This window comes from Erinaceus europaeus, chromosome 4 (assembly GCF_950295315.1).
Source record: "Erinaceus europaeus chromosome 4, mEriEur2.1, whole genome shotgun sequence".
In the NCBI taxonomy this organism is placed as follows: domain Eukaryota; kingdom Metazoa; phylum Chordata; class Mammalia; order Eulipotyphla; family Erinaceidae; genus Erinaceus; species Erinaceus europaeus.
Window position 1 is genome coordinate 32,463,759 of NC_080165.1, and position 27,426 is coordinate 32,491,184.

The 27,426-nt window shown below is 48.9% G+C and overlaps 1 protein-coding gene across 12 annotated transcripts; it reads left to right on the forward strand.

Annotated features, from left to right (window-relative positions):
• The first annotated feature begins 4,203 nt into the window (after positions 1 to 4,203).
• On the forward strand, positions 4,204 to 27,426 carry TFAP2A (transcription factor AP-2 alpha). Of its 12 annotated transcripts, none has more exons than XM_060189184.1 (8): positions 4,296 to 4,453; positions 13,668 to 13,721; positions 13,887 to 14,102; positions 17,243 to 17,294; positions 19,445 to 19,727; positions 21,461 to 21,579; positions 23,724 to 23,865; positions 25,384 to 27,426. In XM_060189184.1, the coding sequence occupies exons 1-8, from the start codon at positions 4,421 to 4,423 to the stop codon at positions 25,670 to 25,672; spliced, it is 1,188 nt and encodes a 395-aa protein (XP_060045167.1). In that variant the 5' UTR covers positions 4,296 to 4,420; the 3' UTR covers positions 25,673 to 27,426. The 12 variants fall into 12 exon arrangements, with proteins under 12 accessions (XP_007524323.1, XP_060045167.1, XP_060045163.1 ...); XM_060189183.1 differs by lacking the exon at positions 4,296 to 4,453 and adding an exon at positions 8,758 to 8,893; XM_060189182.1 differs by lacking the exon at positions 4,296 to 4,453 and adding an exon at positions 10,387 to 11,226.

Consider the following 27,426-nt stretch of genomic DNA (forward strand, 5'->3'; position numbering starts at 1 on the left):
ATCTTTAAAAAATAAATAAAAGTAGTGAGAGTATGGAGAAAGGCAGATGGACATTTTCAAAAATCTAAGACTTGGTGGTGAGGGTGAGGCTGGGGTGTGGGGTGTGGGGTGTTGTTTTGGTTGTAGCCAGGTTCAGCACTCAAAACTGACTTTTTCAGGGAGAGAGGGGAGGGGTGGTGGAGAGAGAGATAGTAGCACTGAAGCTTCCCCCAATGCCTGGAGGCAGGGGTTCCAACATGCATTTTGTGAAGTTTTATGTGCACCCTGCATGCCCTGCACTCAGGCTGCTCCCTCCTTCTTTCCAAACCTGCAGGACTCCAAATGTCCAAGCAATGGACTCTAGGGAAAGTTGGGAGAGTTCACCTTTCCTTTCTCACTGGTCCCCTGCACACCACTCCTCTGCCCCTCCTCCCACCACACATGGGATTCTTCACTAGGGTTTCCCTTTAGGGCAGATTATTTTATGACAGGGTGTGATAAGTGGTGATTTTGTTCCTCTTTTGATGGTAGGATTGCTTTGTAAACAGAAGCGCAAACTCATTCCGATAGTGGTTCCGCACCACTGCTCAGCGGCTGCCTGTGCAGAAGGTTGGTGGAGGCTGTGGAGCACCTGTCGCCTGGGGCTGGGAGGAACTCAGGCACATGGAGGGGGTTCACTCACAGGGTCCCAGTCCTCTGGGCCTCGGGATTTCTCTAGGTCTTCTGCCTGTGGGCTTCCGGTTTGCTACACCTCTGAGGCCTTGCACCTCTGTCCTAAGAACTCTCAATGAAAAGTGTGGCCTGGAAGGCAGCCTTTGGCTACATTTCAGGGCTTTTCATTTCTCCTGGGAAACTTTGGTGGGAAGTTTGACTTCTGTCTGTGGAAATTGGGAAGACTTACTTTACCTGATGCTATTTGGAGACTGAGTGGGCTTCTGTTGTGCTAAAGCAAGTACTCCTGGTGAAGGCCTCAGGTCCTCACCAGGGCAAGACAACCTCAGCTCTCCTCATTTTCCCCCACCCTCACCTCCACACATACAGTCATCCAACCTCCTCTTACTTCAGCTTGGAGTTTGGGGGTGCACTTTAATACTCCCTGGGGCCCAAGAAAGAACCAAAAGTTGAGTTAGGATCTTGCAGACTAAAAGGTCTCAGGAGAGAGAACCTCTGTGGACAAGAGGCAGAAGCTAGAGTGGTGTCTCAACCACTGTATGGCGGGAAGTGAAACTCAGGCTGCCACACGAATCAGCCTCTATCTGTGTTGACCCATTGCCCAGATTCAGGTCTGGATTTCCAAGTGCCTCCAGGAGCCTGGAACCAGAGTGCTGGCTAGGGGTATGAGGTTAATGGTAAAGAAGGGGGGGGGGAAGCCCTGGGAATTCTGGGTAAATGAATCTTAGCAGTGTTTGCCCTAAAAGAAAGATGGGTTCAGTTGCAGTTTTGGGACTGATGGGGCTGGGGGAGTTGGTTACAAAATAGGAAGAGAGCCCGCCAGAATACCCTGGGACACCACGGGCCTTGGAGAGCATGGGTTCAGCCTTACCTGAAGCTGGGAGTAGCAGTCTGACACCCTCTCCTTAGGGGGGTGGGATGTGTTCCTGCATTGAGTGGCCTAGAGAAGTTTGCTTTGTGGGGAGTCTCAGGACCTGTTAGGATTTGTGATGGCAGCCCCCAGGAAGGTGGGAGGAATCCCCTATCTCTAATCTCATTGAACATAGCCTTAGTGTGCTCTGATTCAAGAATACTGTTCTGGAGACTTCTTGGTGTGGAGGCAGAGGCCTAAAACAGTTAGTGGCCCTATGGCCAGTGCTTACCCTAGCACCACAGGTCTCCTGGGTGAGCTCCCAGGCTGTACCCACCCCCACCCCAGGCTCTCTGGGGCACCAGTCAAGCTGGTGGAGAGGTTTGAGAAAGTCAGATGGGAAAGGAGAGTGTATGGGGGGAAGGGGCGCACTCTCTTGAGAGATTCAGTGCTGGAGGAGAGGATGCGGGGCAGCTAACTGGTCTGGCATCCTAGGACTGAGAAGGGAGAGTTCGTCCAGGTTGAACCGGTCCAGGAACCGACAGGCGTCCGTCTGGGCAGCTCTGACCAGTCTCGGCAGCCTCTCCAAGCTCAGAGCTGAGCTGGGTACAGTGCAATGCACTCTGAGCCCCTTCTCGTGAAATCTACAAATCGGACGTTTCCCAAAAACTCTTAACTGACGAGTTCCCAGACCAACCTGTTTCCAGTTCACTTGGCACATGACAACTAAAGTTGGTCCCAAGCGGTCTTTAAAGTTGAACTCTAGCTCCTGGCTGCTCCCGGATTCCTGGACTCCCTGCGCGCAGGACCCAACAGACCCCACCGGTCCTCGCGCCCTAAATCGGGGTTTGTTAGCTTCCAAATTGCCCTTCTCGCGTCCATCTCATTGGTGCGGCTTCGAGGAGGCCACTCCAAAAGCAGTGTGTCCAGTACGCCCCCCCCACCCAAAAAAACCCTCTCATATAGGCGTAAACGCGGGGGGGAGGGGCTACTCTCTTGGCGCCCACTGGGCCCTGCCAGCACCACGCTCGCCCCAGCTGGCTAGCCCGACCCAATTCACTGGGTCCGGCCAGGGCACTCGAGGATTCTGGACAGTAGACGGAGTTCATTTTAAGAGCACAGCACCCCCCACTGGAATGTCGAGAAGCTGTGGATGCGTCCTCTGTAAGTCTTGCACTTTTGAGGAATCCAGTTTTCACTACCCCATTTCAACAATCTGGAAGAAGACCGAATAGATGAAGTCTAGACACTTGCGGTTTTTTGAGTTTTGTTTTTTTTTTTTAAAAAAAAAACTTCAAAACATCATAACTTAAGCTACTTAGAATCTCACACACAACACAAAGAAAATGCAAGCTTGTTATGTAGGGTCTAAATCAGCCTCGGCAGCGTTTCCAATCAAAAAAACGGGCGCTGATGAAAAGCCCAGAGACATCTCATACTCTTGAGCTGTAGGGAGCTTCTGGTGAGACACCAGGCCACCTCAGGCTGCTTCCAGGACCACAAGGATGAGGCCAGAGTAAAGGACACAGAGAGAAGCTATGATGTGGGGACGAGTCTCCCTCCACTCCTTGGCAGGGAGTTGACGTTTCACACACATTGGATTGACGTGTAGGAGGCGATTTGAAACCGGTTTTTTGGTTCACCTCAGAGCCCTGCGACGGCAGCCTGGTAGAGTTCGCCAGCCTGTCTCAGGAAGCCAGGCTCAACCTGGACAGTGGGTCTTAATTCTACTGGTGACGCTTGATGGGGTCTGGCTGGAAACTTGCCACCCCCCCATCCCGCCCTCTTCCGGTCAGGTGTGGTTCCAAGGAGGTGAGCGGTGGAGTCCCAAATCCCATGGCTTCTTTTAAAGCTCCCTTGTAATTAGAAGCAGCGGTGAAATCACTGTAGTGATGTTATCTGTCCTGGGAAAGCAAACCCCCACCCAAACTTCAGTTGCCCATCCCAGAACCACCAACATCCTCACTCAGCAGCCTTGAAAAAGTTTTCTTTCCTTTCCTTTCCTTTCCTTTCCTTTCCTTTCCTTTCCTTTCCTTTCCTTTCCTTTCCTTTCCTTTTCTCTTCGTGGAAATGACAAAGGGCTGGGAATCCTAGGGAGTTGTGAGCGTGCAAGAGAGGGTGGACCTTCAGTGGAAGTATAAATGTGTGTGTGTGTGTGTGTGTGTGTGTGTGTGTGTGTGTAGGGTGGGTAAGTGTACAGATTTCGTCGCGGGAAATCAAACCTAGGAGCCCAGAGGAAGTAAAGTCGTGAAGTCTACATCTACCAGACACTACTTTCATCTAATGTGGCCCTGGTGGTGAGGGTGGGGTGGGGTGGGGTTACAGGCGCAGATCAGCGCGGCTCCGGAGCCCCGCACCTCCTGGGAAGGACCCAGAGGTCACTATCCCCTGCGCGGGACCTCTGGGGTCTTGCCGCATCTCCGGGGCCTGCCCTCCTCCCCCCTTTTTCACCTTGGTAGAGACCGTCCCAGACTCAAAGTGCGGTGGGTGGGGGGGTCCCGGGAAAAGCACCGAGGAGCCCCTGAGTGAGAAGACACACCCACTCATACCCTCCTAGCGCCCCGTACACCCAGCCAGGTCGTCTGCCTCGGTGCCTCGACCAGGAACTGACCGGGAAAGCGGGTTGGGGCTGTTGGGAAAAGCTGGAGCTGATGACGAGATTGCCGTGGCTATAAATCCATCACTTCCCAGGTCAGCTCCGCGCCGCGCTGGGACTGGGGCTGGCGGAGCGAATTCCTGGGCGGGCGCGCATGCGTCGGCAGGTAGCAACCCGGCTCTTTATGGCCAGGTGAGATTTTGGTGAGCAGGTTAAAAAAAAAAAAAAAAGGAGGATTTGCCTAAGCGAGTCCGGGGAACCGACTGGCCCAGCCCTACAGCCGATGCGCCAAGGGGACCTGTCGCCTGGAGCGCCGAGCCGCGATGTCCATACTTGCCAAAATGGGGGACTGGCAGGTACCGGGGTTTCCTTGGGTTGGGGGCGAGTTATGCGGGGGTGGAGAAGGGGAGAGCGTGGGTGCGGGGAGGCTAGGAGAGATAGAGGCCCAGAGCAGGGCAGCAGCTGGGGAGGCGCACGACTGCGCCCCGGAGTGATTCTTGGAGAGAAGGGGACCCGGAGGGGCTCGGGTTGTGGTTCCGCAATTGGGGGGGGAACACGCCGCCAGCCGGGCTCCCGGGAGAGTCCTGCGCACACTCCACAGGTGGCCCTGGGGGGGGGGTCCTTTGCCAGTGGTTCCCCCACCACCGCAGCCCACTAGAAACCTGGGTGGATGACTAATTCAGGAGAGAGAAGGGGAGGGGCTGGGGCTGCCGTGCTGGGGGGTGGTGGTGGTGGGGGACGAAGGGGATTCCCTCCTCTGCCTGAGGCCTGGGGAGCTGGACTGCTAGTGAGAGGAAGTTCGGGTGCACCTGTCTCCCTTTCTGTCCCCAGTGTGGGCCACCTAGATGGTGAGGAGAATGAAAAGGGGCCGAGTAGCCGGTCGTAGCGGAGAACTCTTTCTACAGGGAAATACTTAAAAGAGTTTGCGCAAAGTTAAGTTCCTCACTCAGTCTGCTTCCTGAAGCTACTCCTCGGGCGCCCCGGGGTAACTAGATGGGGGCGGGGGCGTTTAGCGGTGAGTGGGGGACGGTGAAGAGACGGAAGGTTGAGAATTTGCCCAAACCAGCGCCTGCCAAACTTGGCGCTGCTGGGCTGCCAGCACCACAAGGCCAACCAGGCTTCTGATCCGTCCTCTCCCAGCGCCGGGACCCGGATGGGCTACCAAGCTTTCCCGGCAGTGCTCTCCTTCCAAGTTCCAGGATTTCTTACTTGATCCAGGAGCGGTTCTGGTCCGCCTGGAAATAGTAGAAACTCTCCCCCCATGTGGCTGGTTTTTATAAGGAACCACTGGGGCCCACTTTTCACTCCAGCCAAGCGAGACCTGGTGAGGACAAAATTCTGTGTGCCTATAAACCTGTGGGCCAGTGGAACCTAATGCGGGACTTCCTCAAGGTAAAGCCAGCCCCACGGCCTCGGAGGAGAGTGATCCGGGGCTTGTTTCAGATTTGGGTCATTCAGTGTAACATTGGGAGACTTCACTCCATTTCCTGGAGTTGGGAAAAGGAAGGCATTTTGCATGTTTGCTATCCTGTTGTTTGTATTATTCAAGACAGTGTTGTCAACTGTGAGCTCTTCTACCTCTCTCCCAGTTAAACGTGGCTGAGTGCAACTGTAGCCCCCAAATTAGACTTGCCAAGGTGGTTTAAGGGTATAAATCCAGCACCAAGCACAGATTCTGAGGATTCATATATTCCTTCCTTGTGGGGCCTAAGGGTTTCTCTTTATTGGGGTAGGGGGGACATCAGGGGGAGGTCTGGGGATTTTCTTCTCCAGAAGAACTAACTATAAAATTCTTAATCAGGGCAAGGCCTCACCTAGGTCTGGGCTCTCAGTCGGCCTGCCTTGATTCAGAAACAGCCTGGGTTTGACTCCTGCGGGCTTTGGGTTTGGCAAGTTGCAGGAAGTCTGCATCTCAGGTGGAGCCAGCAAATTTGGGGCCTGGAGGTGTCAAATCCTCAAAGTTTGGCCTATGGGCTCCTGGGTCTGGCTGGGTGGTGGCAACTACAGAGAATGAAGTCATTCTGATTGTTTGGTCTTTGTTACATTGTCTCTGACTCTCACAAGGCTTTATCCTCCATGTCCCCAAGCTGGACTTGGACTCCCAGCCATTCTCCCCTGACTGGTTCTGGTACGGTGTCCTGGGTGATCTGGCAGCAGCAGAAGCATTAAAATGCATTGAAGTGACTTGACATGGTAATGATACTCACAGATGGAGCTTAGCCCCTTCTGGGGTGACCTAGGCCCTTCTCCTGGCCTTTGCTAAACACTAGGTTGCAGTCCACAGTGCCCAGCTGACTATGGAGAGCCAGCAATCCCAATCTGCTATTCAAAGTGCCCTCCTTGGGCTGCACCACAGTCTAGTAGCCCTGAAGGTGTGGAGTCCTTGAGCTGGCTTTATGGGTCATAAGGAGTGTGAGTGGAGAGAATGAAAGGCCTAGATGCTATCCCAGCCCACACTCAGAAAGAAAGTGAAACTTAGAGCTAGCTCCCTGAAGCACACTGTGATGATGCCTGAGGGTGTGAAATCCCAGGCTCCTAGACCCGGGATCCTGCCTGTAGCTCTAACTCTATACCTGGAGAGGCTGTGAGGTGTGGGGACTCCCAACACCTCAGATCTCTATTTCCTGTGCTGATTTGTATTGCCAGCCAGCCCGGGGCAGCCCTATAGGGTGCCCTGAACCAGACCAAGAAACCAGTGCTTCTCTGGGTGGAATTCTGAGTACTGTACTCAACTCTAGTTCAGGCAAAGGAGTGTGCTGTCTTTTAGCAGGGGCAAGTGTGTGGTGTGTGTGTGGCAGGAGGCGGGCTTCCAGGGTGTACTGAGAGCTGCCTGACTTGAAATCTTCTGATAATTGAATCTCCTCCTAACCACCCTCTAAAGATTGCAGGGCTCTGACCCACTGTACCTGGCACAGGGAATTTGCTGTAGTCTTATGGAGGGAAAATGACCCTATTGCAACTTTAGGGAGTGGTCTTCCTCCTGTCTTTCTTCTATCTGCTAGGGAATGCTGGAATCTTCAGCAGTCTCCCCCACTGCCACCCCACTCACTAAACAAATCCGTGAAGCCTGCACACTTGCAAGAAACAGGCCCAGATAGAATCAGAAGGTGTTACTGGGATGGCTCTGAGGTGGATCTGCCCTTGTGAGGGAGAGGAAGGAGTTTGAAACTCAAGAGGGAGAAAGACAGAAACTCTTAAAAGCTAAAAGACAATGTTGAACCCAAGCAAAGGAGTGTTCTGCTTTGGGGAGAGAGCTGATCACACTGCACCTCTCTTTTTTCCCCTCTTACTTCAACAACTGGCTGGATTCCAAAGATAAAGCTACTAGGTCTCAGCAGGTGAAAGGGGTCCCTTTGTGAAGCTTAGAGTCCCTAGATTGGCCACTTTGGAGGAGGGGGGTGGTCCAGGCCTGAATTCCTGGCAGCTGGGCACTTCACCAGAGAGCACTGCTTGCCTCAGAAACACTATCAAATCATGAAGGAACTCTCCTGCTTTAATTAAAAAGGGGGGTCTTGGGAAAACTGGAGCAGATTAGCACAGAGAAGAGTTGGTTCCCTGTGATTTATTTTGATGCACGCATGATATGGTATCCAGACGCGCAGGCACGCACATGTGGCTCTTTCGGCCCAACTCCAGAAGCAACTGTGAGTCTCCCTGGGAGTTCTGTATGGTCCTAGAAAGACTTTAGTCTGAACACCGCATCTAATTATCAGTCGGTAGGGCTTCATACAAACCAGAAGAAAATAATTTAACCCCTGGAGCTGTCAAGTCACCTCTTCCAGGATACAATTTTTATTTTACACGCAGCAATTAAATGATCGCACACCCCAGCCGAGAGTGTCCTGAGCAGTTTGGCAAAATCTCCAACCTGGGGTGGGGGGGAGAGGGGAGAGGAGCTCAAAGCCAATAAAACTCCCAAGGCTCTGAGGCCGAAGTGGAGGTTGTAGTGTGCCTAGGCGATCTCTGGTTTTGGAGGGGGAAGAGGGTGGAATCCTGGAGTGACTTGGCCTGCCTTGTTTTGGTGGTTAGATTTAACTGCAGAAGGGATCATTTCTAATAAAATTGGAAGAGGAGGAAAGGACAGCGCCATTAGTGGCAGACCGGGGTGTTGAAAGCCGAGTCCTGGAGCAACTGCTTGGACCTTTAACCTGGCCGAACTCACTGAAGGCACTTCCCAAGAAGAGCTAACAGACAGGAATGGGAATGGACAGAATTGGGTCAGGGGTTCTGGGACCTGGGCGCGGGACCTGGCTCCAGGGAGGTTTAGTCGGCTGGAAGGCCAACTGGAGCTCTAGGAGAGGGTTCGCAGCTGGTACAGGCCTTTATACCTGGGTTGGAGAGGCCGGTGGCAGATTGCGGTGCTGGCGAGCAATTGGACTATTGTTGATATGCTAATGAGGCGATTAGGCTGCTGGTAAAGAGCTGGAAAAGGGAAAAGTTTCTACCATTAGAGGGAGATCTCCGAGCGCACACGGGAGTTCTTTTTCTCTCCTCCTCCTCCTCACCCTCCTCCTCACCCTCCTCCTTACCCTCCTCCTCGCCCTTCTCCTCCTTGCTCTCCTCCTCCTCTGCCCTCCTCCTCCTCTGCCCTCCTCCTCCTCCTCTGCCCTCCTCCTCTGCCCTCCTCCTCCTCTTCTGGCTCGTCCTCCTCTGCTCACCACGGGCAGCCGGCACTTTGCGCTTACCCAGTGTGTAGCTCCACTTGGTGCTAGGCAGAGAATCCAAGAAGTTGTTCACGACGATCCATGAAAATGCTTTGGAAACTGACGGATAATATTAAGTACGAGGACTGTGAGGTGAGTGAGGCACCAGTGCAGCTATCCCCGGCCCCGGAGGCTCTGAGCTCTCCCTGCTCACTCTTCTGCTGGTAGCAAGCTGCGACACGCCGGTGGGACAAAGTTGCCCCAGTGCAGAGCGCCTGTCTCTCCGATTCGCCCAAAGAACAGGGTGGAAGGGGGTGGGGATCGTGGAGAAGGGAGATGCCCGTGCACCCCCTCTTTTTTTTTCTTTGCCTTCTTCGGGGGCTGCGTTCCAGGTCCCCTTCTTTCCTGACCACTTTGCGCCGGGGCTCTGAGTGATGCGAAGGGGCAGGCGTGAGGTTTGAAGCAGTAGCTGGCCGTGGGGCATGCGCCTGTGAGATTCCCCCTGTGAGGTTCTGGGACGCCCCAAGTCACCAGGACAAACCAAAAATTTTATGTCTTCCAGGTCCTCTCTTATCTTTTAATATTCCTTTTTAAACATTCTTTTTTTTTTTTTTCTCTTGTTTGTCCCTTTCTTCCCCTCTCCCTTAAAGGCTCACTTCTGTTTGGAGAAGAGACCCACACACCTCTCTGAGCTGGTTTGCACCTCCTTGCCGTTCAAGGAGTGCATGTTTCCCAGCTCTCTGGGGAGGGGGGGCTCTCACACACCCACTCTAGGGCTTCTATTATTCAGAAACTTCTAAGCAGTTTTTCCCTCTGAACTACTTGGTCAGTGCTTGGTGGTGTGTGTGTGTGTGTGTGGAGGGTTGCTTTGGCTACCTCCTGGCCTCTAAGCCCCCACAGATTAGTCCCTGCAGCTGGCTGACCCTGCACTCCGTGGGGACCCCAGCAGGGCTGCTGTGGACCTCTCATCTCAGAACCCTGTGGGCTGATAGAGCATGCGGTTTTGGAGTCCATTTGGAAATCCAGGCTCCCGGAGATAGGCTTCCAGGGTCAGCCGAGAAAGCCCAGTAGCACTAACTGATCTGTTCAAGGCCTGGCAACAACCTAGCTCCCAACCCCTCTAGAAAGAGCTCATGGGGGAGGCAGGGGAAGGTGGAGATTACCTAAATGAGTAGGTGGCTGCTTGCTGTGTCTTTTCTCTTCTTTCTTTTTTGGCTCAAGGAGCTGGGAAAGTCAGGCGTTAAGGTTCTGTGTGATTGGAGCTGTGGTGACTTGTCTTTACTTGAAATCGAAACACAGGTGGATGTGAACGCAGTGTCACCGGCCTCCTTTTCTCTCTTAAGTTCTGCAGATTTTTCTATATCTCCTCTCTCTCTCTTTCTTCTTTACCTGGGCTTTCCTATTCGCCTCCCTCCCACCTCGGAGGGAAAGCCACCGGGTGACAGCCCACCCGGACTCCGCTTCCCAGAGGGCTCCCCCTGTGCGGGGCACAGAGAACCGCCTCCACAGACCACTCGCTTTGTTTTCGTGGTGTGTGTGTGTGTTGAGGGTGGGGCGGGTCGTCTTTGCGAGCAGGTCCGGGTGAAACTGTGCTCAGGATCTCAGAGCGAGTCGTTCCAGCCCGGCCTTGGCCAGAGGCTCCGGTTTCCAACTCGCCGAGGCCCAAGTTGGGCTCCAGGCGCCCACCCCTTGGCGGGAGGGGTCCGAACCTCAGCGCGCTCGGGGCGTGGGCAAGAGGTGGAGGCCAGGGACTTGCACCTCCAGAGAGGAGGGACCTCTGGAGGCGCGAGTGCTTGGGTGTGCGGGTTAGGCGAGGAAAGACCGAGAAAAAGAAGAATAAGCAGAGCGAAAGCTGTTTCAACAACTTTGGTGGCGGTGGGCGAGCGCCCTAGCAGGGATTTCGGGTTTCCAAGCCGGCTTGGGGCTGGCTAATTATGCCGGTCTCTGCAGGGACACGCAGAAGGCGAGGTGCCGCTTGTTCTGACAGCCCGCCGGGCAGACTGGCATTGGCGGCAGCCTCGCAGAGCTAAGAGAGAGAGCCGTGTCACCCAGGGGCGGCAGGGTGGAGGAGTGGGAGGGAGGACAGCCGTCGGACTGGGTGGCTCAGCCTGTCCGACAGGTTTGCGCCGGGAGCGGGAGCCGATGCCAGCGGGGCCGCCTCGAGTCTCTGCGCGCCCGCCCGGGGCCGCGTCTCGGCCAGCCTGCCCAGACTCCCAGCTCCCAGAGCCCAGCGCGGGGCGGCGGTGGGTGCGGTGCTCACGGCCCCTGGCGTCCCAGGGCAGCCGGGACGGGCGAGTCCCGGGGCCATGGACGAGCAGCACGGCGGCGGGCCGCCAGATCTCGAGTTCCCGGCTCGGCTGCTGGGCGTAGGATCCCGCAGCGGGAGACGGCTGGGCAGCCCCTCCTCTGCCGAGAGCCTGACGAGAGCCCGGACGCGGTCGCCGGCAGCTCCTGCCAGCGACGCGCGGTCCCCGCAACACCCCGAGGTCTGCCCTAGCCTTTTAGGTCCGATTATGCTCTCTGGCTTCCTCTCCCCTCCCCCTCCCCGCGGCCTCCCCCCCCCCTCCCGGTTTGCTGCGGCTCGGCCCCCTTCCACCCTCCCCCTCCTCCTCCCTCTCTCCCTCCCTTCCTCCTCCGGGGCTCTCCCTCCTTCCTCCCACCCCACTCCGCGCCTCTCTCTCTTTCTCTCTCTCTCTTACACTTTCTTTCTCACACACGCGCGCAGACATTCTCCCACTCTGCGCTCTCTCCCTCTCTCTCTCCCCGGCCTCCCTCTTCCCCCTTCTCTCTCTTTCTCACCCTCTCTCTCTCCCTCTTTCTCTTTCACTTTTGCATGCCCTGCAACCTTTTAAAATGTGGCCCCTTCCCTGTGATTCGCCAGACGCCGCGCCGCGGCCCCCTGCGCGCTCGCCCGCTCGCTCCCTCGCAGGCTTTTTGTCTCCGGCGCCCGTGCTCCCCACCTCCGATTTGCTCCACTGAGGCGCCCGTCAATGGACTGCATTGAGAGCCGGCTCCGGCGCGAGTTGCCTCTCCGCTTCACGCTCGATTTCCAGGCATTCTTCCCTTATTAAGCATTCGTGTAATATTAATAGTCATGAATATCTGCTATTAGGAGGCTCCAGGAACGCTGCCCAGCGCGGTTGTTAGAAGCTCAAGCGAAGCCGCCGCTAAGGAAAGAGGGGAGACACGGATTAAGGAACACGCGCGCACACACAGACACACACATACTTTTTTTAAAAAAATTTTTCCGTTTTTGGTCTTTTTTTTTTTTTCCTTTCAATTTTTTTGTTGTTGTTTGTTAAGGACCTTTGAATCCTTACCGATCGCGGCAGGATAGAGACGGCGGGTTGGACCAGCTGAAGGCGCCGCTCGATCGGTGGTTCAAGTTCGGATGGACCCTAGCCGGGTCCCCGCGAGCGGGGCAGCGGCGGCGCCGTGACCGGAGTCCTGGGTGGCGCGGGGCTGTCGGCGCCTTTTGTGTGGGGCGCGCTTGGGCGGCGGGGCAGCCGGGCTCTCCGGGCTTGCTTGTTTTTATCCACCCTGACTCGTTACCCCAGACTCTTCGCAGATGTTAGTTCACAGTTTTTCAGCTATGGTGAGTCCCATCCCCTCCCCCTGTCTGTAGGAATTCTATTCTGCAAACCCGGTGCTAGGGAGCTCCTGAGACCTGGGGTCCTGCGCCTGGTTTTCTCCCAGGCAACCCCCTTTCCGTGTGCATTTATTTCCCTCTTCTCTCTCGCACCTCTTCGCCCTGCGGTCAAATGCAGCGCCCCGCTCGCTCCCTGCCCAACCTTTACCGGAGCGCAGAACTCACCTCCCCTGCTTCCAAAGGCGGCTTTCTAGCCCCGTTCACCCTGAATTCCCCGCACCTCTACTTTCTCCCCAGATGGGCTCCACATTTGATGTGGAGTCCGCCTGAAGGGTGGGGGCGGCCCGGTATGCCCCTGGCCCTCGAGGTCCGCGGCTGAACCTCCAGGGTCGGCATTCCCTTGGAATCAACTGTGCTTGATTTCTTTCTTTCTTTCTTTCTTTCTTTTTCTTTTCTTTTTTTTTTTTTTTTTTGCAAGAGATTTGCTATAGGGAAGCCTACAGTCAGGCTTCAGTTCTGCTGGCTATAGCTAGGGTCGAGGGGACGTGGTGGTGGTGGGGGACTAGGGGTGCACCTCTCTCTCATTTAAACCCTGTAAGGCTGAATCTTCTCTGTTAAACCTAGACTTCACGTCCTCCTGTGCTCTTCTGTTTCGTAAATCGACTCTGTGGAGAAAAAGGGCTCCTAACTGAAGAAGTGGGGAAAGACAGTACCCCCAACACACACACACACACACACACACACACACACACACACACACTCCCTCAGCTAAAGCCATCCTTAAGCTGGTAAATTAGAGGAGTGCTCGTCTTCTACCCACTCTGTGAAATGTGTCTGTTTAAATAGTCATGAAATGGTAGTAGTTTGATCGCTTATATGTTTCTTTGGACTCCACAGAAATAGGACAGGGAAAACTACAACTCCAGTGGCATCTAATGGATGGGGGGGGGGTCGAGGAGAGGAAGACCACTTCTGCTGCTTAATATTTAGCAGGGATTTTAATTTTGCTTAAGGGAAGTTTCACTCTGTGGCTTAATGGGGCCTTGTTCCAGGAGGTCCTATTCTGCCCACCCCACCCCCACCCCCCCACCGGCCCCCAGGAAAAAAAAACCCGCCTAAGGAGAGCCTTACTTAAGCCTCCACATTTGCAGAATGCACCCCCCCACACACACCCCCTGCCCCAGTGTTTCTGGAAGGGCTTGGCTCACTTCTGGGATGTTTTTTTCTACAAAGACAGACTCCAGTTGGTTTCCTTCTGCGGGTTTGCCACGCAGTCCCGAGGAGAGGATTGAGTGGCCGCAGCTGATCTTTCCCTCCTTATCTTGTTCTCTCTCCCAGGACCGCCACGACGGCACCAGCAACGGGACGGCGCGGCTGCCCCAGCTGGGCACTGTAGGTCAATCTCCCTACACCAGCGCCCCGCCGCTGTCCCACACCCCCAATGCTGACTTCCAGCCCCCCTACTTCCCCCCGCCCTACCAGCCTATCTACCCCCAGTCGCAAGATCCTTACTCCCACGTCAACGACCCCTACAGCCTGAACCCCTTGCACGCCCAGCCGCAGCCGCAGCACCCGGGCTGGCCGGGCCAGAGGCAGAGCCAGGAGTCCGGGCTCCTGCACACGCACCGGGGGCTGCCGCACCAGCTGTCTGGCCTGGACCCTCGCAGGGACTATCGGCGGCACGAAGACCTCCTTCACGGCCCTCACGGCCTCGGCTCGGGACTCGGGGACCTCCCGATCCACTCCTTACCTCACGCCATCGAGGACGTCCCGGTAAGGGGCCGCTGCGCGGGGACCCGCGCCTGGCATCCCTGGAGCACCCGGTTAATCCCGGGTTTAGGGGCTCCTCAATAGTCTTTCTTTTCTCAGAATTTCATTGTATTAATAGTTTCTGGGACGGGTGTGTGGGGGGACTTTTGAGAACCGACAAAGACAACTGAATTTTTTTTAAAAAGTAATTAGTGGATATTTCCTTCCCCAGAACAATGGTTCTGGGTACCCCTTCAAACAATGCCTACATTTTCATTTGCACTATCACGGAAATAAATCAGACAAACGTCACCATTCATATTATTCCCCCCCCCCCCAGGGACCACAGTAAACTGTTTGGATTGGGACAGGTTCTAATTCCTTTTAGTGGGGGAGATTTCCCCCTGTCCAGAAAAAGGAGTTAATTTCACCTAAGGAGTTTATTAAAAGCTCTCGGAATAATAATAATAATGATAATAATAATAATTTAAAAACTCAAAAGTCACAGTAAAGGATTTTTTTTTAACTGGACATTTGAAGTACTAGTGATATCTGAAAGTTATGTGTATACCAACCCTGATTAAAGGACAGTTAGGTAGCAAATCCAAGCAAAGGGATCTTAAAACGAAGCCCTGTTTCCTTCCTAGGGGTGCTAAGTGCTGACCTCATAAATCATTAGCTGGGTTTCTAAGGCCTATCAGAACCGGCTACACCCCATATTAAATTAAGTGTTTTGAGACTAGCGGGTACTGCATTATTTGAATTCTAATGCAGTTATCAATAAGTGCAGTTTAAAATGATTTCTAAGCATGGCATTAGCACACTTGCTATTTACAATGCAAAAGAGGGTATTGACAATTTGAAAATACTTTCTGAAATTAAATTTAAGCCAGCCAGCTCTGCTGCTCCAATTCTACATATTTATGATTTCCTCCCAACCTTCCTGAGATGGAATTAGAACAAGCCAATAATTTTATTAAAGCTGTAAAAGCTCCATTAATACCGCTTTTCTTTAGAGAGGAAATGTATCTGGATGTGATTTTTACTAAAATGCTATTTCAAATTACTGCATCAAATATTGTAGCAATATGTCCGTTGACAGTTTAATGATTACTACATTAGATTGCAAAGAAAATGGTCAGATGAATTTACCTGCTGGCTTGCTGAATTTAAAACATTATTTAAGGTACACAGAAAAATAGAAAATTTATTACATCTCTCTTTTGACCCAGTTAATCACTTAAATTTGTTTGGTTATGTTTAGTACACTTGCATGAAAAGCAGGGGGAATAGACACTAGATCTGTTACAGGACTTATACAAAATTAAGTGTGTGTGTGTGTGTGTGTGTGTGTGTTCCTACAGAAACTGATACAAAAAAATAAAAGTGTATTTCTTCAGGGTAAAATGAGAAGACCAATAGTTTAGAAAAGAACAATTTAAAATTCTAACTAGAAGTTGTGACCATTTTAATTTCCCTTTCCAATCAGACTTGAATCTTTTTCCTTGCCTACTCTTTAGAAATATTTGAATTACCAAATAACATTATACACTTTGGGAACTACTGAGAATTAGTATTGATCTACTTTGCAAAAATTCCAGTGACTGGTGTGAATTTTTAACATCTGTATAGTCACTCTTTGTGGTGAAATTGGTCAGTAGGAGAAATAAATATCAAATAAAAACAAGGAAACCCAGTTGCTGTTCTTCTCCAGCCCTCCCCCACCTTTTAAGAAGAAAAAAAATCCTTTCAAAGGAATTTGGGTCAGGAAAAAAGGTTGTTTTCAATTTTCCCATTGCTGCAACTGTTTGCCTTTAATAAGAATTGCTGTTGAATATTTGAGAAAATCAAATCACTGGTGAAAATTATTTAATCATTAATATCTTGGTGGGGTTTTAAACTTAACAGTCTTTCCTGTATGGACAAGGTCTAGAAATAACACAAATCAAAGTATTATGCCACACTACATTTAGTTTATGGGTTTAGGGTGTGTGCATAAAGGGATCATATTTCCCCATATAGTTAAGACACAAGAACTGCAGCAGTAGTCATTTCTGAACATTTCTCAATTTAATTATACTTAAATCCAGAAGCACTTTAGGCAAGTTACAAATGAGAGCATTGAGTATAATAAAACCTGTAATAAAGCAACTTAGTACCATCCACCCGGAATCATTGCGATCAGGCACAATTAACAGGAGCATAAATCCAAGACAGAATGGAAAAGGTTCGAATCAGTATTATTGTTGGACAAAGACTAGAGAAGGAAGTAATAGTTTTTTTAAATGGTAATGCCTGTGTTTGGTAAAGATTGCGAAATCTTCTATCTCAGCAGCCCTGGTGCTAATTTGTAAACACAGCCAGACATTATATTGCCTGTCAGTTTCTGCATTAAGAAGCATGATTTCATTTTACTTTCTAATCACGTTTTGACTCTAGCACACATGTATAACCATCCATCTGGAAAAAAGAAAAGAATTAAAAGCCCCAACCAATAAAACTACAGGCCAGTCACAAAATAACTTAAAAGGTTTCTCTTAAAAATCATTTCCCTATTTCTGTCTACTGATAACCAGTTTAGACAGTGATCCTTTTTGTAAAGATTATATATATACACACACACACACACACACACACACATTTTTCAGTTTTTCATCAGTGATGGTGTGTGTTTACTCTTTATCACACTACCTAAACATCTTTCCAAATGGTTTCCACACTGCCGTTACTCCCGCCTGTCATTTCTATTGTGTTTCTCTGGCTTTTGCTGCCTGGCTGATAGAATTGCCAAAGTCCAAATGAAGCTGCTGAAACACCAATCTAAAACTAGGTGCATTATTTAGAGGTGGTACCGATTGTGAGAAAAGATGAGAGCTCCAAAACTTGATTTCATTTCCAAAGAAAGTTTTATTCCCCACCCCCACCTCTTTCAAATGTGGATTATTTGCTGGAGGAGGAGAAATCAATTGGCTTTGGGTATGCAGTGAAACCTCTTGAGTTGCAAAGCCCCAATTCCAATAAACCAGATGAGATGTTTATATATAAATGTCACACAGGGAGGGGGACTTCCATGTGCTCCCTTCCCCTCCCCCATCTTTCACAGAATATTCATTTCCTTTTGTTTTGATTATACACTTACATCCATGTGTACCCTTTTGTTGCAGCATGTGGAAGACCCGGGTATTAACATCCCAGATCAAACTGTAATTAAGAAAGGTAAGCCATTTCCTTCTACATTCCAAGCATGTCCTTACAGGCAGAGTGCTCTTTAACAGAACTTGCAGAACTGTATTTATTTTCCTCAAATAGGATTTCCTAAAGGCTCGGAATTAGCAAATAGGCATAGAACTGCAATGCTTAAATGATCAACTTTCAGTATGTTAGTAATGGCAACAGGCTAGCTTTGTTCTGATTAATGATTTGATCATTTCAATGAGCTTAATACTATGTGGACAAACACTTGAACGTGTAATAACTGGGCTGTTTTGGAAGCAGCATGTCAGTTTTGCAGTAGTTTAGCCAGTCCATTGTGTGAGTGACCATGAGTGCTAAGAAACGTGTATTGCTAAAGTAGTGCAAATGATTGAACATAAATGTAAGGGCAAGACTTAAGAGATCCTTAGCAGAAGGGAAAAAAAAAATCTTTCGTGTTCGTCTAAGTTCTTGTTAACTGTTTAATGGTTCTAAAAACTTTTGTGCAATTCCCCAATGAAGAAATTAAAAAAAAAAAAAAAACAAACAAAACGGTGCATTAGGTTAAGAAAAACCTGGCTTTTGCTTAAAACTAGCATCTCAGAGAAATGTCAGTTAATAGCACAACTGTTTAGTTGTTCAGAGCAATTATTATAAAAGTGTCAAGTGACTTGGGTGGGTTTGCAGTTTGCTTTGTGTTAGTGACTAGAAATAGTTTCCTGGACTAAATACTATTCACAACAGCTTTTCTCCCCACCCCCGTTTATGGTGACTACATTACAATTCAGGGTTCTAAGCACCAGGAGAGAACGATGCTATATAAGTGTTATCATTTTTTAACCCAAATCAGTATATTGATAGCAAGTGTTTTTTTTTTTTCTTTTCATTTTTGCATCTCTGAAGTCTTTGTCACATCAGATTAGATGTACAAGGGATAAATCTTAAGAGATGCTCTTTCCAAGTCGACATGATAATTGGCTCTTTTATTAGTAATCTCTCAAGAGTTCGTTTAACTCCTATTGTCTCTATTAGCCTCCCCAGAGCTATTAATGTCACAAGTGATCTATCCAAAACCTAGAGCCCCCACCTCCTCCTACGTCTAGAATATCCCCATTAAAGAGGGAGGAGTACAGTGATGAGGACGTAGGCACGTTATTATATATGTCTCCGTGTGAACTTTTTAAAAAAATACAGACTATAATGGTGGTGAATACATCTGAATTATGTTGGTGTGGAAAAATGTAACACAGCATCACAGTTTCTGCTGGCCTTGAACCCCCCCCCCCCAACTATGATGCGTTCTGCGAGGAGGAGCTTGTGATTTTAACTAGAGAGAATCTAACCTCCCCAGCCCCCCCCCCAAGAGGTTTAAGCGGAAAAGGACTATTAGGTACTTGCTCCATAAGAGGAGACATTCCAAGTATTCTAGTCTATTCGGTTATCCTCCTGCCAGTTCAAAGATGAATTTGGAGTACTTTTCCAAAATCGCTAGTCTTAAAAAAAAAAAAAGAAGAAGAAGCAAAGAAAGGCCTTCTTTATCTTAAAAGGACTGGCTTAGCGGCTTCTCAGCCGGGCGCCTTTAACTCAAGTGCTCCTTGCCGGCTGCTCTGTCCGTCTAAATTCTCTCGGGCCATTTTAATACTGGTCTGTCCTCTCCGACACAGGACGCCGGATTAAAAAAACTAGTAACAGAGCATGCACGGCTTGCTCTCAGATTGCAAAGCGGGTCCTCTCCCTCACATCTCACATCCCACTTTAGGCACCTCGGCCGGCCACCTCCGGGCCGCCGAGACTCACTTGCATCTCTATACAGAGTCCCGCCCCAAAGCCCTGGCCCCGCAGAGCCGGGGCGGGGGGCCCAGCGCAGCACCCCCTCCCGGGACGGGAACCCGGAAGAGAGCGGGGAGCCGGAGCACACGATTCCCAGGGCTGGGAAAACCGGGGGCTTGCGGTGCAGCCTGAGCCAGGCAAGGGCGAGGGCAGGATTGAGGAATCCCAGTTGCCCACACAGGGGTGAGGCTGGGCCCCCGAAAATTTGCAGGTCTTCTCTAGGGTCAAGATCACGGGATCCCCTGGAATCCGCCAGGTTAAGGGGCGGCTGGGGGGTACAGATCTGGGCGATCGGGAGGATTTGAGGAAATCCTGGGGGTCAGCAAGATTCGTGGCCCTTCTAGGTCAGCAGGTGGGAGGAGCCCGACGTCCACGCGCCCCGTCTGTCTCCGCAGGCCCGGTGTCTCTCTCCAAGTCCGGCAGCAACTCTGTGTCCGCCATCCCCATCAACAAGGACAACCTCTTCGGTGGCGTGGTGAACCCCAACGAAGTCTTCTGTTCAGTTCCGGGTCGCCTGTCGCTGCTCAGCTCCACCTCGAAGTACAAGGTCACGGTGGCGGAAGTGCAGCGGCGCCTGTCCCCGCCCGAGTGCCTCAACGCGTCGCTACTGGGCGGTGTGCTGCGGAGGTGAGGCCACGCCCCCGACACGCCCACCCGTCTGGAGGGCCCGCCTGGGCTGCGCGCGGCTGCGCCTTCTCCGCCGGCTGGTCTTTCGCTCAGAGAACGGGGCGGAGCTTGTACTATGGGCGGGGCCGGGGCGGGGTGAAGCAAGGCGCCTGCGCCCTTCCCTCCCGCTGCCCTCCTCCCCACGTTGGCTCTTCGGTGCCCGCCTGCCCTGCGCGCACGCGCAGCTCTCCCCAGCGCAGGCTCCATTGGGTCCTCTCTGAGCACCTGCAGAATTGGACAGCGGTCCCCAACCTCGGAATAGGGTTGAAGTAGAAATTGCTTCATCTGCTTCCAGTGGTCCTTGACACCCCTTCCCCAGCACCCCAGGATGGGACAGCACCTCTGTCTAGAAGCCATCTTCTTCCATGGTGAAAATTCTGCCTGGGGAGAACCCTTTCTCTCTCAGAAATGCGTCCCGTCTGTCCAAGAAGACACCCCATTCCTGGGATCATTGCCCTCCGCGGGGCGCACCTCCCCTTAAGGCTCCACTTGTGCTTAGGAGAGTCTGAGATGTTCTTCCTTGGGAAGAGGATGTGATTCTCAGAACTGGCAGTGTGCGTGGTCTTTGGGTGCACACCTGTCCCAGAATAGTGCCCACTTTTTTCCTTAGGCGACAGCGCCCGTGTCCACCTAAGTCCTGTACACTGGACTTTGTTGAGATTCCCCCCCCCTTTTTTTTTCTTTTTTGCTAATTAAGAAAGTCGACCAAGAGCTTCATTCTTTCAACAATTTATTTATTTATTTACTTATTGGCTCATAGGTTTACTCTGGTGGATATCTCCTATTCAAAACCTGTCAAACCATTTTGGAAGTTTTGTTGTTGTTGTTTGTTTTTCTTCCTCTATCTGTTCTTCATCCTTCAGTCATTTTGCTGTACCTTTACCATCTGAGTCAACCCTCTAATCCCCCCCACACACACATGCTTTCCCGTCCCCAATATTGAAGAATGTTTACCTAGGGGAATATAATCTAATCCATACAATTAAAGAACACTTGAATAGGGAATCAAATCTGAATTTAATTGATTTGCTGTTGTATCTAAACAATTTATCTCAACCGCTTTCTGATTTGGGGAGTCTATTTAGACATCTATTTAGAACCACCCCCACTGTCTGTGAAGTTGGGGAATGTTTTGAAGGCTGATATCAGTTTTTGACATTTCCAGTTAGGCTGGTGACATGACATGTAAACAGCTGGTGAAGGGAATTTCCCATTGGGACTAAAGCCAGAACAGGCAACAGTGAGAGTGATGATAACTCTGCTTACTCTCAACAACCCAATAGTAGATCTTGCAAAGACAATTTAAACACCCCATTGGGATTTGTGTGATTGTAACAACAGGGAAAGTGTACAGTAATCAGTTGAACTCAAAATACCTCAAATGCTGGAGATGGCAACTGTGTTTGGTTCTTCTTTAGAGATCGGGGAAATCAAAAACCTTCCAGCCTGCCACAATAGTTGCAGTAATCTATGAACACAAGTGGCACTTTATCGTTAACAAGCATTTATCTCCTGTGATCATTCTGTTCCATCTCTTCCTAAGCTTCCCTCAAATACCTAAGGGCCACCCTTCCTCATTTCTAAAACCATATTTTGGGAAACTGTCGAGATGGCTATAGTGTAATGCAGATGCGGGGGGGGGGAGGGGAGACAATGTTTTCTAAATACTTTTCTTGATTGAATTTGTGAAACAGGGCAAAGTCTAAAAATGGAGGCAGATCTTTAAGAGAAAAACTGGATAAGATAGGATTAAATCTGCCGGCTGGAAGACGCAAAGCTGCCAATGTCACCCTGCTGACATCTCTAGTGGAGGGTAAGCAAGTCCATTTACTAACAAGATGGAACTGTCTTCTGGGAAAATGGTGACTGCTTAGTGGCCAGATGTTTCAGTGTACTTTGTGTCTATTGGGCAGTTTCATTTTTCTCAAATATAGCTGGTTGTGAACAGCATTCTTGCACACCAAAAAGGAAAAGAAAAGCCTATTTGCATTATGCTGTACTCCTATCTTTTCTTTTTCCCCTTCTACCACAACATTACCTCTCTTAGTCCAGTGTTGGCCTAGACAACCTAAATGTTTAAGAACTGCATATTCTCCAAGTTCCTGTTTTCCTTAAAGAGCTCAGCAGTAAATCACTTAAGCTATTCTGACATCTGCGTTTGAGAAATGCGTGACCATTACTTCCTGAATTAATTTGGGAATCTTTGACCTGCATCCTGATTTAAGACCATCCTGAAAGCTCAGGGTTATATGCCCTTTTAGGTTTTTGTTTTCCAAACATATGCTCCCTTATCTCTCATTTAATTTCGTTTTTCTACTGGAGGAGTAGAAAAGTGAGCAGTTTCAGACTTTGGCTTGTTTAGGTAAGAAAAGAAAAAAGAAGTGTAAGCATTGCAAAAAGTTTTGCATGGTAGGTTTTCTCTCTTAAACACACACACACACACACACACACACACACACACACACACACACCCCAAAACAAAAGCCAACTCTGTCTTCACTCCCTACTCCAGAAACTTTATCACCAGAATTCACTCCTTTGGTTCCTAATAAAAATTACTGATACTAAACTACCTTAAGCTTGAGAATGAGGGACATGAATCTTCTTTTGTGTTCAATTGGAAATGTTTTATGCTAATAGGATAAAAACGTACTTTCATGATCAGGCAGATTGCAGAACTACCATTTCTGCTGAAAGAAGGCATTTTATCTTGTTTACATCTTGAGTTTGAGAATATATATTACAATGATATTCAAGTTCTAACTTTGTGGATTGGCAAAATGTTCAGTCTCATAACTTTGGGGGAAAATTCCATGATTTGTTAATGGTGTTCAAGCTGATAACATGACAGCTGAATAATAAGTAATTGTTCAGTGCCAGCCAACCAGCCACAGGGGGATTATGTTAAAAATAAAAATAAACACCAGTGCCACACTTGTCTTGGGAGGATGTGGAACTATACTCCTGTGACCATGTCCATGTAAATCAAAATTTTCTCAGTAGAGTGGTTAAATAAAAATAATGCCACTTGCTAGAGAACCGTCTGTGCATATTCTGAATTTGATGATGATGATGATGATGATGACAATGGCAACAGTGTCATAGGGTGTATGTGAGAGAGTACGGGCTTGAGTCCTGCAGCAAGGAGGCAGTTTCTGGAGAACTGTTATTGTTTGTGATCCGCTCCATTTTATGGAAACAAGCTCTGTGGACATGGCTTTGATGCTCTAATTGGCGCATGCGTTCTTCCGGGCTGGAGCTAATGGCAGGAAGCCCTGCAGTAAAAACCAACTGGTTCAGGAAATTAAAACCAAAGATTCGAAAATCAACAACACAGACAGACTCAGTGGAGTGACCCTCAAATCCCTTTGGTTAATCGGTTTGGATGAACAGATAATTATATGCGATCAAGTTAAAATGTAAACTCCTAGTTGCTCCCATGCAGGAAAGCTCAGAGTAATTATGAATATCATTTATGTGTGTGCCTAAAGGTGTGAGGGGCCTTGAAAGACATATATATTTTTTTTAAGTTAAGTTGGAAAAAAATGTCAGTAGGGTAGGTTAAGAACTGAGAAGGAGGGCTGTAGATGGGATTAATATTTTCAGCTCATCTTGGTCTTCAGGGATAAGTGTTTATTTCCCCCCAATAAATATTTCCCTGAACCTTTCAGGAAAGGGAAAAAGTGCCTGGTATTAGGAGGGTAGAGTAGCTTGTGTTTCCTTCTTGTCTGTGGTAAGAAAAGGAGGGAGTTGAGACGATTTTCTTTTTTATTCATTTTGTTTTTAAGGAAAATAGTGTAAAATTTCAGTATCATAGTTCCATACCTTAATAGGTGTTTGTAAGTCTTACCACACCTGCCGAGACTGTTCCAGTGCCATCACAGTATCAAAGTAACTTTATGGGGACATTCTGATCCCAACTCTCCTCATTCTCTCGCTTCCCTCCCCCCCTGCCAGGAGAAGCTGTCCACCTCGCAAGGGACTTTGGGTATGTGTGCGAAACGGAATTTCCTGCCAAAGCAGTAGCTGAATTTCTCAACCGACAACATTCCGATCCCAATGAGCAAGTGACAAGAAAAAACATGCTCCTGGCTACAAAGTAAGGCATTTACCTTGTCGGGGTCTCAGTCTCCCTGTCAAGAGACATTAAAATTGTTTCTGCTCTCACTTTTCCCTCTTCACTCTTTGTGTTGATTGGCCTTGTTGTAACTATAAAATGATAGTACAATCTTAGAACCCATAATCTACTTTAAAGGGGGAAATCCAAACTGGGTTATTAGTGTGTTTCCATCTCTTTTCTCTCTTCTGCCCTACCTTCTCTTTTCATCAATATTACTGTCTATGAGGGTGGGGCTATTAAGATTGAAACTGAGTGCAGACTTGAATTTTAGAAGGCCCAACATTAGTCCTTATAGTTAGGCCACCAGCTTGCTTACTTCTATCAGGTTTGGTCTCCTATCAGTGTTTTTCAAGGGCAACGGGTTAAGCAGAAGTCTGCAAAATGTGTAAACCAGAGCTGTCCTAGTTTTAACCCTAATCCTTTATCCCATTTCTTACTTTCCTTTCTCCTCCTCCCCCTCCCCACCCCAATCATATACACAGTCCACAAGCTTTAACCTACAGGCAAGATGTCAAATAGGTTTCAAAGTGGCCCACATTATTTTCCCATTGGTGCCTTGGCTGTATAGGCTTCTCCAGGTGGTGTGTGAAAAGAAAATGACTGTTTTGATACGTTTTTTCTGGAAATTAAAAGGCTTGTTTGGAAGCCCTTAATTATCAAAGTGGATGTCACAAAGAGGGCAGAGGCTGAGGCACCAGTCAGAATGGTCTCTGACCTAGGGACTTAATTGGCCTTGGAGAAGTGGCTCCTTGCCTCTCCAGGAAGTTGCTGGGGGGGTGGGGGGGTGGAGGGGGGGACAGCTAGCCCCTCTTCCAGATTTAGAGGGCAGGCTTCTGTGTATGCAGGCCACATCTGCCTCTTTTCTCAGTTCAAGACCCTTTCTGAGGCATCAGCATTACCTTTTTTCCTTACAAGCACACCCATACTTACAGTTTCCCCACAAGGGTGTGTGTATGTGTGTGAGAGAAAAAGAAGTGAAACGGGAATTTTGAAATGTCTCTTTTTTTTTCTCCTCCACACCCCCAAACCATTCAGAATTATCCCCTACATCATAAATTTCTCAGGCTTTTTTTGTTTGTTTGTTTGTTAAAGGCAAAATAATCCCACCCTGATTGGAAGGAGCCTAAGGAGAGACTCTCTAAGAGCAGACAGGTTTTGGCAACCATTGGACCAGAACTATGAGATGCTTGCATTTCAGCCTCCCTGTCCCCTTTTCCCTTTGTCTGTCTTCCAAAGTATGAGGATACTTGGTGTGAATGGATTAGGAGGGTAGACGGCTATAGCTACGGGAGGGGAGGCCAGCATGTAGGCAGGAAAGAGAGAGGTTGTTATGGACAGTGAGAAGTGACCACCTTCTGGCTCATCTGAGACTGTGGGTCAGGTCAGGGGTGCCTGGACTTGGACAGAAAACTCTGTGGGGAGGATTCTCTCCATCTGGGTACATAGCCAGGGGAGTCTCATCTCTCTCTTTTTCTTTCTGCCTCACTTGTGCTGCAGACAGATTTGCAAGGAGTTCACAGACCTGCTGGCTCAGGACCGGTCTCCCCTGGGGAACTCCAGACCCAATCCCATCCTGGAGCCTGGCATCCAGAGCTGTTTGACCCACTTCAACCTCATCTCCCATGGCTTCGGAAGTCCGGCCGTGTGTGCCGCGGTCACAGCCCTGCAGAACTATCTCACTGAGGCCCTCAAGGCCATGGACAAAATGTACCTCAGCAACAACCCCAACAGCCACACGGACAACAGCGCCAAAAGCAGTGACAAAGAGGAGAAGCACAGAAAGTGAGGCTCCCTCCTACTGCTGCCTCTCTCCCTCCACCAATCCAGATACACCAACACCAGTTCCCCACCTACCACCTGGCAGGTGACAGCTCGGACCAGCACCCTCTCCCACTGCTGCTACTGCTGCTGCTGCTGCTGCCGCCACCGCCACCGCTGCCACAGCCTCAGCCTCTGTCAGTGGGCAGCCCCTGACAGCCCTGCCTCAACTTCCCCAACAGCACCAACTCCCTTGTGCCCTCACATGGAGCCTAAGAGAACAGAGCAGGCCATGAAGCCAGCAAAGAAAACTTCTGAGTTTGTGAATCTTTTTTTTAAAATAAGTAAATAAAGTAAAAAAAAAAAAAAAAAGAACATCTGCAATGGCAACACTCCCCCCCAAAATAAAAACTTTTTTTCTAAAAAAAAGGAGCATAAAAGTTAAAAAAAAAAAATTATATGAGCTTCATGGGACTGAATCACCACCTTCCCTTACATACTTCAGTTCAGATTGTAGCCATACTAAAAAAAAAAAAAAAAAAAAAAAAAAAAGGCAAAAGGATAATAATGACATTTTTATCAGTATTGTGAATAAACTTGAACACAAATACAGGAAGTTCCGTGTCATGTCTTCAGTTGTACAAGTTTTTCCTCTTCAAGGTAAAGCGACCAACTTGAACTTTCTCTGGCAACAGGATTCACAGTTCTATAAGGGAATCCATGTTCACATCTCTGTATATATTTATTTATGTGTAATTTAATGGGAATTGTAAATATGGTGAGTCTGTTTTAAACCTTTTTTATTTATCTGGTGATCTTGTTTACCTCTTGTTTAGTGGGTTTGAATCTTCCTCTTAGTTCTTCATGTGGTTCATGGTACTTATTTAGAAATCCAGGGTTTGGGGATATTTTTTTCCTCTGGGATTTATGAATTTAGCCCTATCATAGCATGTTAAAGATGACAATGAAACAGCTGAGCAAATGAAAAAAAAAGGAGAATAAATTTATATATATATATATATAATTAGTATTACATTTAGCTTCTCATTGAACTGAAGGAAAAAAAATGATATTGAATCCTGGAAAGATTTTTAAACTTGAGCGGTTTGATAACCCTTCTATGTACTGTGGGAAGAAGAAAACAGTTTATTTTATTCCACTGCCCACCCATAAGAGCATTATTCGAGCAATAAATGAGTACTGTCTTTAAACCAAGGGTTAGGCATGCCCCCCATTTTTTTTGTTTAAAGAAGTTCAAACATTTGGGACCACCTGGTATTCTGTATTTTCACTGGCCACTTTGGGAGCAGCTCTCCTTGTGTTGTATTGAGTTGTGCTGGCGATAGTCTCCATGCCTGTCAATGTATCATAGTCCTTTGTTGCCCAGATAAATAAATATTTGATACGCTTTATGTCGATTTTTTTTTTTTATTCAGTGGCTGTCTTTACCCAGGCGTATTTTTGTTCTTGGCAGTATTTTTTATTCAGTATGGTTACAGTAATTGAGTTTAACTCTCCCTTGGCAATTGCTCCTTGCAATAAGCAGCTGAACCCACTGTTTCCCTCAAGTATAATAAAAACTTACTTTCAACTTGGAGTTCAGAGCAGGGTATCATTTAGATATTCCACTGAGTCTGTATTCAGACAAATGACACAATAAAACTCAATGTATTCTTTTGGATAAAAGATTGTTTGTACTGCTAAAAGAATGACATACTATCTTTCCTGGCTAGAAACATTAATTTTATTATTAAAAATAAAGTTTTATTTTATTTATGTTGA

What these genes read in the sequence shown, in the direction of transcription:
- TFAP2A (XM_060189177.1), top strand. Translation starts at nt 11,047, where the DNA reads ATGGACGAGCAGCACGGCGGCGGGCCGCCAGATCTCGAGTTCCCGGCT. An exon ending in TCAAACTGTAATTAAGAAAG is followed by an intron (nt 17,295 to 19,444) that starts GTAAGCCATTTC and finishes TGGCCCTTCTAG; the next exon opens with GTCAGCAGGTGGGAGGAGCC. An exon ending in AACATGCTCCTGGCTACAAA is followed by an intron (nt 23,866 to 25,383) that starts GTAAGGCATTTA and finishes CTTGTGCTGCAG; the next exon opens with ACAGATTTGCAAGGAGTTCA.